This window comes from Martes martes, assembly GCF_963455335.1.
Source record: "Martes martes genome assembly, chromosome: 16".
Classification (NCBI taxonomy): domain Eukaryota; kingdom Metazoa; phylum Chordata; class Mammalia; order Carnivora; family Mustelidae; genus Martes; species Martes martes.
The window spans coordinates 47,484,072-47,497,617 of NC_137904.1; the positions used below are offsets into that span (position 1 = coordinate 47,484,072).

Consider the following 13,546-nt stretch of genomic DNA (forward strand, 5'->3'; position numbering starts at 1 on the left):
GATTTATGAGATGAAACCTGGTTTTTTGTTAGTTTACCTTGTCCTTCTGGAAAGCTTAGAGCCCCAGGGAGTTGGGGTTCCCTCCCCACCCCCCCCACCGCCCCCCACAATGGCAGGGTGGCTCTCAGGCAGCCACTTGTCTCTCTGCAGCTGAAAGAGCTCTACGGCCTCCTGAATGAGAACTACGTGGAGGATGACGACAATATGTTCCGGTTCGACTACTCCCCGGACTTTCTGCTGTGGTGAGCCATGAGGCCTTCTTGGCGGCTCGGGCGGGGCGTGGGGCAGGACCCCACGGTGGGCCTACTTTCCCTGTTAAGAACCAGCCTCCAAATGGCACCTGAGGGTGTCTGTTTTGAGTTCCCACATCTAAAGGAAAGTTGTTTCTAGTGGAGCTAAGTATCGAAACTTTATTTAAGGCAGAATGACTGGGGGAGGGAGGCTTTGGTGGCATTGGTTCCCAGAAGAAGAGATCATGTGTTATATGGTGACTTGGTATAAGAAGGGAAGGAGGAATGAGATTTCAAAAGAGAAAAGACTCGTTTTCTCTCCAGTTCCTGAGCATGCTTGGTTATCTGAAAATGGCCCTGCTGGACTGGAGAGGGACTGCCTGAAAGGGAAGACGGGGCAGGCAGAAAGAGGGGGTGATGGTGCCTGGAGGGCAGGTGGAAACCAGAGCTCAGGGGCCTCCATGATCGACTCGCAACCATGGGACCCTCCAGACTCTGAGCCGGTCGTCTGGCTTAAGCGAGCAAAGTGAGCGAGCACAAAGAAATTTGATCGGGTGCAAGGTCCTCAGTATCACAACCTTGGATTGGGTGGGCGAGTAGGCCAGGTGGGCTGAGCCTCAGGAAGGGGCCCATGTGTGTCCAGGAGGGCTTGGCCCTAAAGCGAATTAGTTGTTAACCCCCAGAGAGGTAGAGTAGGAGGTGAGAACAGACTTGGCTGTGGAGCGCAAGCCATCTGCCCAGCGCACTGGTCACCTGCAGCCACGGCCTCTGTCTCTCTTCTAGGGCTCTCCGGCCACCTGGCTGGCTCCCCCAGTGGCACTGCGGGGTTCGAGTGGTCTCAAGTCGGAAACTGGTTGGGTTCATAAGTGCCATTCCGGCAAACATCCACATCTATGACACGTAAGCACCAGCACCAACTGCCCCCCACATCGCTGCCATCCCGCTTGGTCTGGGAGCAGGGTAGAAAAGATATGCATACCTTCCACGAAAGAAGGGGTGAAGGGAAAGAACTCAGGTCCTGGGAATAGAATTCACAACAGGAACTGTCCATCTCTTGCGCTGAGTTGCTGCTGGTTCTCTTGTTGGTGATCTGGGCTGGATGGGATCCACCCTGAGGTCTGGGGAGCTATCTGCACTGGGGCCTGTGTTTGCACTTATAATGCCTGTCACACGGTGGCGCACTGGAGCGGCTTCAGAAGTGGGCCCCAGCCAGTGTGACTCAACATCCAATTGTGGGGGCTCTGAGCTCTGCTCTCCATTTTCCCTGGAAACATCAGAACCAACCACCACAGTCCTCTGGGCTTCAAGACCGAGATTCTCGTGGGTGTCGGAACCCTTGACATTCCAAGCTAGCCCTTGAATTACTCTGAGGTACCCTGCCAGCTATAGGGGGACTTCCCCATCCTACTCTTGGGGTTTCACCAGGCAGGTCCTGGTGGTGCCTCCAAATAAACAAGTTGGCTTGAGTCCCACCTCCCTCTGACAGTGAGGTCTGGGTGAAAGGAGTGGCTTCCTTGCTTGGTGCTGCAGAGCAGGGGGCCAGCAGGAGCCAACGTGCTGGCTCCCGGATCTCGAAGGGATTACCTTCCTCATTAAAAGCTGGTCACTGGGGTTTTTTCCTTTCTCTCCAGAGAGAAGAAGATGGTGGAGATCAATTTCCTGTGTGTCCACAAGAAGCTGCGCTCCAAGAGGGTGGCTCCAGTCCTGATCCGGGAGATAACCCGGCGGGTTCACCTCGAGGGCATTTTCCAAGCTGTTTACACTGCCGGGGTGGTATTACCAAAGCCTGTCGGCACCTGCAGGTAAAGATCTCCCACCAGGCACTCCCCGGTCTTGGCTGTGCCCGCTCTCGGTGAGGAGCTTGCATCGCTGAGGCGTTGCTCTGGCCCTTAGTTGGTGCGTGCCCGGGAGCATCCTGCTTCTCTCCTGTCTGATAAGGGGGTTGGCGGCTGCCCACGGGAGCCAGGTGCAGGGCACAGAAGAGTGAAGGGGGAGTTTGTAGGAACAGACTGGAGAGTGGGTGCCCTGACCAGAGGGGTTCACCATTCTCCAGTCCTGCTGATTTCTGCCTTTTGGAAGTGGGGGTCATTCTGTTGGGGTTTTGTAGTTTTTACGGACCAGCCCAAATCTGGGTTTTGATAGTAAATGTCCAGGAGGTTTAATTGTTTGGATCCATTTTGTTTTGAATATTCTGTGGGCCAAAGAGAGCATGTCTGATCCCAGCAGGACCCAAGGACAGCCTCTGCCCCAGAAAGTTGTTTTAAGCTATTGAAGTCTCTGCCTCGAGAACTTCAGAATTGAAACACCAGGCAAATGCAGTAGAGGAGGGAGGAGGAAGATGCACATTCTGAGAACTGAGATGGACTTGGCTTTTGGAATTGGGGCAAGAAAAGTAGAAGGAAAATTCAGCGAGAGCTGTGGCAGCTGTGAATTTACTGGGGGCACGTTGGAGAGCCCAGTACTGGCCCCCGGTGCTCTTGGGGCCTGATGGGTCTCTCACGCCACCTGCTGGTCATCTGGAGAGTACCATGACATCGCAGCGCTCTCCTTGGGACTTGCCAGAATCCTCTGAGGATAGGACATTTGTGTCCCCCACAGGTACTGGCATCGGTCCCTAAACCCACGGAAGCTGATTGAAGTGAAGTTCTCCCACCTGAGCAGAAATATGACCATGCAGCGTACCATGAAACTCTACAGACTGCCAGAGGCCAGTGGTGCTCCGGGGTGGTGGTTGGGGGTGGGGGAACGGGAGAGGCTGAGAGCCCCGCCCTCAGCAGGAATGCGGCAAGGCTTTGGCGGGGCTGTGGGAATGGGGGAGCATCAGAAAAGTGACCCACTCAGAGTTTCCTGATTTCTCGACTTTCTGTCTCTGTTGTCTCTGCTGTCTATAGCAAGGGTTTTATTTTAGTTTGACTTTCTCAGTTCTCTGCGTCTGCACCTGGGCTAGCTACCGTGTCAGCTGTTGAGCTCAGAGAACACCAATTCTTTGTGACTGGAGCCCGAGCGAGGCATAAATAGAAAGGCAAACCTGTTCACTGAACTGCAGCGCCGCCCAGGGCCTGTGTAAATAAGCTACAGAGCGTTTCCCTGGCCTCTGTCACCGAGGGGAAGGAGGGGTGACCCCAGCCTGGGAGGGTCGCCCAGATTTCTAATCCCAGTCCCCCCAGTCCAGATCTGGCCAGTTGAAGGAGTAGGCAGCCTGGAGTGAGCTGGTTTTCTGTTCTGGGTCTCACTTTACCTCATTTTCCAATGGAAGAAATGCCGCTGCTCATTCTCTGCTTGTGCCTGGTTTTTTGGGAGCCTGATGACCTCAAAGTCGCTTGTCCTCCTGCAGAGCTTCCAGGGTCAGCATGGTTATGGGGTGCCCACCGATCAGGGGGCTCCCTGCCTGCCTTTGTCAGCTATCAGGCTGGCTTAATCACCCTGGGATCGAGCTGGTCCAGCACTGAGTCCGGGTCAGCCGTGTCCTGTTTAGAGAGACTGTGACAGTTAGATGCCGCCCCAAAAAACAGGTTGGGGGGGCTGTGATGGGTGTCTTCTCCTCCTGTTGTGAGGACAGATTTATCCTGAGTTCCAGGCAGGAAGAGGGCATTCTTAAAGTAGTGTCGTAGCCAGAAGACTGTCTCTGGATCTCCCCACCCGTAGGTGAGAGCCCCTTTCAGTGCAGAATTTGAGGTGTCCTTGTGGGAGCTGCCATGTAGAAATGACGTCAGTAAGTGTTCCCCGGAGATACCAGGATTAGTGAGGAATTTGGGTGGCTGAGGTCCTCCTGGAACAGCTCTTTGAAAGCAGTTTCTAGGGGCGCCTGGGTGGCTCAGTGGATTAAAGCCTCTGCCTTCGGCTCAGGTCATGATCTCAGGGTCCTGGGATCGAGCCCTACATCGGGCTCTCTGTTCTGCAGGGAGCCTGCTTCTATCTCTCTGCCTGCCTCTCTGCCCACTTGTGATCTCTGTCAGTGAAATAAACAAATCTTTTAAAAAAAAAGAGAAAGAAAGAAAGGCAGTTTCTACAGAGAAGCAGTTGAATCACACGGTAACCGAGCTGTATAAACTGTAACCCCACCCTGCTTCCAGATTTGGCTGACCCTGCCTTGTGTCCTGAGTCTTTGGGGATGTTCTATGAGACCCAGTATTTACTCCAGAACATCACATGGGTTCATTCCACGGAAGCCTGCGTTAAGAAAAAGCAGCTGTGGGGTGGGATCCTAATTTAAGATGAAGTCCCAGGAGTTTGGTGCTTTTCTTCAGAATTTAACTTGCAGCAGACCCTGCTGGAAGCAGACTGGTGTGGCAGGGTCTGAGTTGACAAAGCGGGCCCGGGGTGTCAACTCTGCTGGGCCCAGGGGTTCCAGCATGCCTAGGCGAGGAGCTGATCTGTGAAGTGCTCTCCTAGTCCAGAGGAGAGACACCAGCACAGACGGATCAGCTGCAGCGCAGTGGGACAAGGTGGTGAGGGTTTGGAGGAAAGGAGCCAAGAAGGGCTTTGCTAGGTGGATGAGTAGCCTGGGCCTGTGCCCACCCCAGCACATCCATGAGGGTTTTGCTCCCTCATGGCACCATTGACATTTGGGCTGGGTAATTGTGTTGTGGGGACCGTCTTGTACATTATAAGGTGTTTGCTAGTTTCCCTGGCTTCTCTCCGCTAGATGTCGATAGCACCCCTTCTAGTTGTGACAACCGAAGCTATCTCAGAATATTGTCCTATATTCAAAATTAGCCCCTTTGAGACTCACTGGGCTAGAGGGACAGGAAGGACAGTCAGAACTGTCAACCGATCCAGAGGGTGGAAGGTCTCCTGCTCCGTATTAGGGAGTTTAGAGCAAGGGAGAGGCGTGATGGGTTGTGTTTTCTTCGGAAAGTGGCCTGGGCCATGTGGATGAGAGATGGAAGCAATAGCCTCAGCCAGAGGGGATGGCCTTCACTAGGAGGGAGAGGTCCGAAGATCCTGACAAGGCAGGACTCGCACCTGAGCATGTGGGGGCCGTGAGAGGCCACTGCCAGGGGTGACTGAGGGTTCTCTCTTGACGGCCGGGGTGGATGCCTCCAGGGTTGGGGTAGGAAGGGAGACAGTCTGAAGGTTCCAGTGCCTTCAGAACTTGAGGGGGAGTCAAGAGGCTCACGTTCAGCACACCTGATACTGTCCCGTCTGTCTGCCTTACAGACGCCCAAGACAGCTGGGCTGCGACCAATGGAAAAAAAGGACATTCCAGTAGTACACCAGCTCCTCACCAGGTACCTGAAGCAGTTTCACCTCACGCCAGTTATGAGCCAGGAAGAGGTGGAGCACTGGTTCTACCCCCAGGAGAACATCATCGACACTTTCGTGGTGGAGGTGAGCGGGGAGGGGAGTTTTGGGCCCCTGAGAGGCATTCTCCTCCAGCGGCTCGGGGACCGAAGGCCCGACTGATGGATGCCAGCGTTGGCCTCCTAGACTTCCTTGAGCCTCCTTGCTCAGTCCTCCGTGAAGAGAGGAAGCTGTAGCTTGCACTTGCTAACAGGATGCCCTGTGGACTTGGCGTGAGCCCTTGCCCCTGCCCCACCCCCAATCCCCGCGCGGGTGACAGAGTAGAGAGAACTAGGTCCCTCTTCCTCAGTAAGCCTTGGAGACCTGCCCGCCGTGCTTATGGTGGTGCTGGCCAGGGTTAGCGGGGATGTGGGACGCAGGGAGCGCTCTGCAGGGGCAGCCTGCAGTCCGGCCTGGATTCTCGTCCTGGCTCTGTCCCCAGGTGCCCTTGGCCAGTGTGTTCCCTCCTGCCTGCGCCCCTGTTTCGGTGTGCACCCAGTCATCTTGGGGGGCAGAGCTGCTGAGGGTGGGGTGAGAGCCGTAGGAAGCTCTTCCCGGCGGCAGCGTCCCCAGGCGTGTGTAACATTGCCTCCTTGTGTTGTTTTCCCTTCAGAACGCAAATGGTGAGGTGACAGATTTCCTCAGCTTTTATACGCTTCCCTCCACCATCATGAACCATCCAACCCACAAGAGTCTAAAGGCTGCTTATTCTTTCTACAACGTCCACACCCAGACCCCACTTCTAGACCTCATGAGCGACGCCCTTGTTCTCGCCAAAATGGTGAGGAGCAGACCGGAGGGCCCGGAGAGGCGTGGGGACGGGGCAGTGGGAGCCGTGGTGGGCACAGCTGCCTGTAGGCCGGGGCTTCCGGCCCTGCTCAGCCTCCCGCTCTGCGTAGGAAGGGGCCCAGCACTTCTCAGCCAGCAGCTCCACGCTAGGAGGGAGCAAGGAACGTCCACAGGAAGCGAAGGCATTGAACTCCTGATTTATTTCAGTGAGTTTCGTTCTCACGGGAGGCGCTGCCAAGGAGCCTGAGTAGCCAGGCCTGCTCCGGGAGGAGAGGGGTTCTCCTCACGACTTCCCCAGCGTGGGAGTGGGGAGCTGGGTCTCTGTCGTGGTGAGTCACGGGAGCGGCTGACTGTAGCGCATGGTGGGGGTGGGGCCTGGGCTGCTTTGACCCCCAAAGAGGTCAGCGTCAGTCGGCCCTTCGTCGTGGGTCCTACCTGAACTGAGGCCAGTCCACGTGGGCCGGCCAGATGGTGGCCCGTCCAGCCTGTGCCCTGCAAGACCTTCTGGTCAACTGGGTGAGATTTAGGAAGTGTCTTTGTCACGGTCTCAGAGCAACGTGGCAGCTGCCATAAGCCCAGGGGACACAGCGAAGACCTAGTAGTTGGGGTGTCAGGGAGTTAAGGGGCAGCATAGATGCTGAGCCGCTGATAGCAGCCAGCTTCTCAGAGGACGGAGAAGACTGTGCCAGTGCCCGGTGTTTTGGGGAGGCCTGACACGGAACCACAGGAGCAGTAACCGGGGCGCCGAGGATATAAGGATGCACTTGCTGGCCACTGGGGGCCGGGGGGTGTGGCGCTCTGAGAGTCACGAGAACCAGCCTGGAGAGCAGGTGCTGGCAGGAGTTGGGCTCGAACACGGATGCAGACGGGGCTTCTGAAGGGAGATGGTTCTCCCGGGCGCGCCTCACCGCACGGCTGGGATGTGGTAGAAAAGGGAAGGAAGGCAAAGCAGCTTCTCTCTCTCTTCACCCGTTCCTGTTTTCTCCCTGCTGCCCCACAGAAAGGGTTCGACGTGTTCAATGCACTGGATCTCATGGAGAACAAAACCTTCCTGGAGAAGCTCAAGTTCGGCATAGGAGACGGCAACCTGCAGTATTACCTTTACAATTGGAAATGCCCCAGCATGGGAGCGGAGAAGGTAACGTCTGGGCCCAGCAGCGCAGCTGGGCTCAGGGGGTTCATGTCGCCTGCAGAGACGGGGCCACGGGTCTGAGCCCCAGCATCGGCAGGGCCCACATTCCCCTTCAGCAGCTGGTGTGAGGGTGGCAAAGGAGACGGGCCCCAGAGCCACACAAAAGCAAGAAGCTTGTCTCCAGGTTCTCTCCCCCATGAGGTGAGCCACCTCACCCGCGCACCGGGGACCACCTCGGGGGACTGCTGCCCGCGCTTAGCCAGGAAGGTTCTAGTCTAAGGATCTGAGGGGTTTCCTCTGCTGGGCTCCTGCCCTCATCCCAGCGTCACCCTCAGCAGTTCCTCTGCCAGCCCCAGGGGGCAGTCCCGGGCTGTGGAGTCATCAGCATTTACAAAATCAGTGACAGAGCTGGAGAGAGGCCTTGGGACTGGCGGTTGCTTTCCTCAAAGGATCTGAGGGATGTAGGAAGCCCCTCACAGGGGTTGAGCGAAAGGTCTGGACTCCTCCTGAGCCTGCTCACACAGCCCAGTGGCACCGAGGGGACTCCGTCCTTTGGGACTTCTGAAGTGAGATGTGGAGGGGAAGGGGAGGGGGACAGACTTGGGACAACTGTCAGCTCAACTCTGCCTCTCCCTGTTGGCTCTCCTAGGTTGGGCTGGTGTTACAGTAATCGGTTGCCAGTGAGATTCTGGATAAAGCCACTGAGAAGTCAAACCAGGAAATGGAACCCCACCACTTGTTGGTCCTTTTCACAAACGTGAGAATCCCTGGCACAGGGGACAGAACTGAACCGGCTTTACCAAACCGCCGCTGAACTTGACAATTGTATTGCAATGGCGTAGGCTGCGCGATGTCACCTCTGGCCGTGTCTCTGGTCTCCCTGTTTTCCAATTAATCACATCCTTCTGCAGCCGTGATCAAGGGAATGTAACTGCTGAAAACTAGCTCGTGATTGGCATATTATGGAGTTAACGGGTGAATAATAAAAGTATATATATATATATTATATATATATAAATATTTTAAATATCTTTCATGTTCCAAATGTACAAGGATGTTCGGTCTCTAATGAAAACTGAATCCAGATCATTCATCAGATTTAGAATCCAAGGACAGTGGCAGACAAATACATATTGGTACAGTGAATTGTTTTGTTCTGAAAGCAGGCATTGACTTTTCTTGGGGGAGCAGGAGAAAGAGGATGTGGGGAATCTTCTCCAGTCCCCCTTCTGGATGGGCTGAAATGATTCGCTTTGAGAAGGCAGGGAAAGGTGGAGGGACGGTGCAGAGCCTGGGGCGGGCTCAGAGCTCGCAGAACCGCAGGTGGCGTCCTGGGTGGGACCTGACTCCGGCCGTTCCATAGAGGCCAGGCCTTTTCCACATCCTGTCGCTGGGCAGCAGGGACTGTCTGCGGAAGCAGAGTTCGTTTATGGGGTCCCTTCTCCCATCCTCGCCCTGCTCCCTGTGGGAAGTCATCCTGCCAACTGATTTTAAGGGGCTCTTTAGCCTGCTGTTTTTGCCAACCTTACAGGGATGAGTCCCTCGCAACATTGTTTTTCCACTGCCTGGGGTGACTGGTAGTTTGAAGGGGACCTTTGACCTCCTTGTAGCATCTGGGACCTTGTGGAGAACCGGACCAGTGCAATCCCTGCTGAGCTCGTCCTAGAGAGGGCAAAGAGCCGGCACCCAGATAGCCCTGGGGTGGCTGGCCAAGGATGGTGTGGGGACCACATCCAGACCCCTTCAGCCGCCAGCCCCTGGCCTGTGCCTTCCGATCCGTTGGCTATCTCTTGTGCTTCTTTCCAAGATGCTCAGCCTTCGAGTGGTAGCAGGGAGCGGTGGCCAGACACTGGTCTGGATTTGACGACAGAAATGATGGTGTGTCGCCGTGGTTTGAGTCTGATTTTCGCTGATGAGGTTTTGTGGATTTTTGTGGTGATGGTGATGGTTATTGATGCTGCCAGTCTCCCCAGAAGTGACGGAGCCTCGGGTCACGTGGCTGTCCGTGTAGGCCTTCCTCCGCTGTGCTTAGCCAAGTAGCTTGGGGAGGATCGGGCCTTCGAATTGCCATAAAGCCCCTTGCAGGCTTGTACGGAACTTTGCTCGAGGAGAAGGTAAATGGGAGGAGAGTGGGGTGTGTGCGTGAGCCGGTTTCCTGGCTGCCTTCACCTACTTGCAGAGGGGAGGAAGCTTTGGCTAGGCGGCCAGGTTTAGCCAGTTCCCACTAACTGAAGCCCTGCTCTGCAGGCTGACAGAGCGGAGTTTCGGGCTTCAGGTTGGCCAGAGGCTACTTGTGCAGAGTTCCCAGAGCTGGAGCAAAGTGCTTGGGCCGGACTCTGTAGCCTGCTGCTGGAGCCTGCGGCCCCATTGTCCTGCATTATCATCGGCGGCCGCTAGGGGCGTCCCTTCTCCCTGTTGTCCCCATGCTGCAGACTGCATGCACCAGCGATCCCAGCTGACTTTTGACTCCTTGACTCCAAGATACCCAGACCAAAGAAGCTGCTGTTCTTAGCAAGATGTGCACTGCATTCCACAGACGGGAGGAGCCGCAGAGACAGGGCTTGCCTTTACAGCCTCGCTGACATCGGACACCCCGCGCCCCAAATTCCCAGAGCAGCTTACCCTGTGCATGCGTCTGAGGATATCAAAGAACTCTCTCCTTCCTTGGGCGAGACCTGGAACTTGGAAAGGCTTCCTGTCGTAGGCTTGGTCAGCTCTGGGCCCGGGCCTGGGCCAAGCTGCCGCTGAGATTGGGGCAGCACCGGAGTGAGCTTTGCCTCGGTTGACCAGGTCACAGATGGAAACCATGAGTCCGAGCCTGCTCTAGAAGAAGCATCTCCTGGAAAGGTCCCCGTGTCTCCCTCCAGGACGGTGTGGCCTGCTCCCCGGACTCTGCTGTCGTGTCATGGTAGGGACCCCGTCCAGCCCTCGGCACTGTCTCCCCAGCCTGCAGGAGTCAGCTTGATGCCTGCTTAGTCTCCTTTTTGTCCAAACAGTTCCCAGGTTCTTCACTCCACCCTTGCCAGGACTTCAGGTCAGAGAGCGCAGAGAGAACCATTGCTTGGGGTTCAGGGCCTCCCCACAAGGAGCCCCACAGGATGGTGGAGCCGTGGCTGGCGTGGACCAGACAAGGGAATGACCCCGAGGCCTCCAAGCTCTTCACCTGGGACCCGACTCTGGCAACTGTGGTTGGAGGGCCTCCCAGGCATGGCCCCCGCCCCCCCCGCCCCCAGTACTCCTTGTTGGCACCGCTGGGCTGTTGGACTCCATGTTTCCACACGTGTACCTCCTGCCTTTGGATTGACTTCATTTGACCCCTTGGCACATTCCCACGACCTCTGATCTCCGTGTGGGGAGAGAGCTGGGTAGAAAGGAGGCCTCAGCTCTGGGTGGAGGTATGTGTAGGGCTCACCCCCCCAACCCAGTGCCTACTCTCAAAGACGCTGACGTCTGTTTTGAAGGCTGGCCCACACCAAGCCACCTCAGCACCCAGTTTATGGGAAATTCAGGCCTTGCCTGCAGCTCTCATCTAACTGCCGTTAACCCCCTTCCTTGCCGGCTCACTGAAGCCCAGGTGTGGGGGTCCCTGTGGTCTGAATTCTTTGCCCAAAGATGACCAGCATTTAACCAACCGAAAGGATAGCCCAAAGGCCTGGGTAAGCTTCACGAAGCTGCCATCTGGGAGAGGGTAAGGACCCGACTGTCAGGACTGTCAGGCCAGGGGTGGGGGACGAGCACATCCCTGGCCAGTGCCTACCCAGCCAGGGGGCAGCCTTCTTGTGGCCTGACCAACCTGCCCCGGAACCAGAGGAGGCGCAAGTCCGCTTTGGTTTTGCCCTGCTGCCGAGTGAAGGCAGGCCCACCAACAGGCTGTCCCCTGGGAGGTTGTGTGGGACAGTCTTTCAATTCAATTCAAAGATACTGACTCCAGGCAAAGTGGGCCAAACATGGGAACGGAGAAGAGGGAAGCTTCCCTTTTGTCTGGGCTTGTCCCTGGGCTGTGGGAGGGGCATCCATTTCCAGGGTGGGGGAGGAAGCACCAAATGCATTGTAGTTCCACTGGTTACATCTCACTTGTTTCTAATAAAGGAAGCAGCTGAACCAAATCTCTCTGCCCTGGAATTCCTCGGGTCAGCAGGTGGCAGTGGAACCAGCTGGGGACCTGGCTTGGCTGGAGCACCCTCTCGGAGGGCGGCAGGGCCCCTCAAGGAAAGCTGCTCGGGAGCGTCCCCTGGAGGCAGCTTTGGAGTACTTTGCCTGGGCAAGGCTCTCCTCTTGGGGCAGAATTGGCTCTTTTCCCCTAACTTCTCCCATCCTGGGGCGAGGAGACGGGACTGACCCAGGTTCACAGAGGAGCCACTGGGCCCTGGGCTAACAGCAGGGCAGTGGCGCCAGTCCACAGCTGGGAGCAGAGCACCCCATCAGTGCAGGGCAGCAGTGGCCCCTGGGTGGGGGGGGGGTGGTCAGCCACTGCCATGTGCCCCCATCCAGGTGCCCCATCTCCCCTTCTAGGCCCCCTGGGGGTGCTTTTTTTTTTTTTAGATTTTATTTATTTATTTGACAGAGATCACAAGTAGGCAGAGAAAGGAGAGAGGAGGAAGCAGGCTCCCTGCTGAGCAGAGAGCCCGATGCAGGGCTCGATCCCAGGACCCTGAGATCATGACCTGAGCTAAAGGCAGAGTCTTTAACCCACTGAGCCACCCAGGCGCCCCCTGGGGGTGCTTTTTAACACCGCCAGTCACCAGGCCCTACTGCACACCTGCCTAGTGGTTCTCTGAGGAAGGGCCCCGGTGACTGCAGTTGGAATTCGCATCTCCCCCCCACACACACACCCCATTCTCTTCCTCTGGAACTTTTCATCCATTCCCTGACCCTGTGCTGCTTTTAGGCCACCCATGGCTGGGGCCTCCGAGGGAGCCCCTTTCCAGGGAACAGGGGCTGCAGCCTGAAGACACAGGACCTCCCCCCAGGATCATCTGTGCGCCACCCCCTCCCCAGTAGACTGGCCCCTGTGTCTCTCCTCTCCTCCACCCATCACTCTAGCCCCTGAAAGCTCAGTCCTTGTCCCCACCCTTAGATTTGGGCTGAGAACACAGCCCTGTGGGCAGGACCTTTGGAGTTAAAAGTGACTTCCTTGTCTCCACCCTCCATCATCATTCCCACCCATTTTCCTGCACCAAAGACTTGCCCTTCCAAGGCCGACTTCCCAGTTTTGGGGGTTTCACCCCAGCAGGAAATCCTTCCTCTTGCTTTACTAAACTGGAGGAGAGAAGCAGGATGGTGGGGGGTGGGGGTTCAGCCCAGGGTCTAGTGCTCTCCTGACACAGGACCCTCACCCAAGTCCTGACCTGAACCCTGTGGGGACAGAACAACCCGAACTGCTCTGTGTGCACCTAACTGGACTCCGCCTCGAGGCACCTCGCTCCTCAGGGCCTTCCTCCTCAGGCCTGTGGGCTGGCCACCCGGCCTCCTAGCGGGCCTGAGAACCAGGTGTCCAGGCTGCCTGGCCCAGGCCTTTGTGGTTCCTGCGTAGGGAGGCTTCTGACCCCTTCAGATGGGAGCATGCTCTATGAGACACACGGATCATCAGAATCAAACGCTGCTCTGAGCGTGCGGAGGGCAGGCGGAGGCTCTCACTTCCTGCATCGGGTTATAGGTTGCAGGAAGGAGAGCCAGCCCGGCGCTGGGGTCCGTGGGGCCCATTCAAGCCCCAGCCCAGCGCCATCCCCAAGCCGGAAACTGTCCTCAAGCTCTGTCCCGATTCAGTGTTGGTGCTTTTGCCTGATGGAACCCAAAATGCCAGGGCTCCACTCTGAAGCTCAGAAAGTCCCCTTTCTGGAAGGTTCTGTCTGGATTCTGCCCTCTGGTGTCTCGGCACACTCTCCCAGCTGCTCCAGGCAGCCCAGAGCAGCAAGCTGGTTTTTGGGCCTTTGTCCCTGGTGGGAGGAAAACCCTGAGTCTCGGATTCATCTACTGAACAGACAGGAGCCTCGGATGCATCTGAACCCAGAAAGCAGGGGTCTATTGAGGTCCCTCAGAGTCCTGTCCCCATCCCCTTTTAGGGCCATAACAGTTCTTCCCTGGCAGAAGCCCCTCCCCCCCACCCCTGTCA

The 13,546-nt window shown here is 56.7% G+C and overlaps 1 protein-coding gene across 1 annotated transcript in view; it reads left to right on the plus strand.

The window, feature by feature from the left end:
- Positions 1–8,444, plus strand: part of NMT1 (N-myristoyltransferase 1) — a 29,402-nt gene extending 20,958 nt beyond the window's left edge. The window contains exons 5-12 of the mRNA XM_080825827.1: positions 151–242; positions 1,014–1,130; positions 1,862–2,032; positions 2,829–2,937; positions 5,391–5,561; positions 6,127–6,294; positions 7,303–7,440; positions 8,084–8,444. Of these exons, the coding sequence (XP_080681953.1) occupies positions 151–242; positions 1,014–1,130; positions 1,862–2,032; positions 2,829–2,937; positions 5,391–5,561; positions 6,127–6,294; positions 7,303–7,440; positions 8,084–8,104 (987 nt within the window). The 3' untranslated portion in view covers positions 8,105–8,444. The remainder of the gene's footprint in view (positions 1–150; positions 243–1,013; positions 1,131–1,861; positions 2,033–2,828; positions 2,938–5,390; positions 5,562–6,126; positions 6,295–7,302; positions 7,441–8,083) is intronic.
- The last annotated feature ends 5,102 nt before the right edge of the window (positions 8,445–13,546 follow it).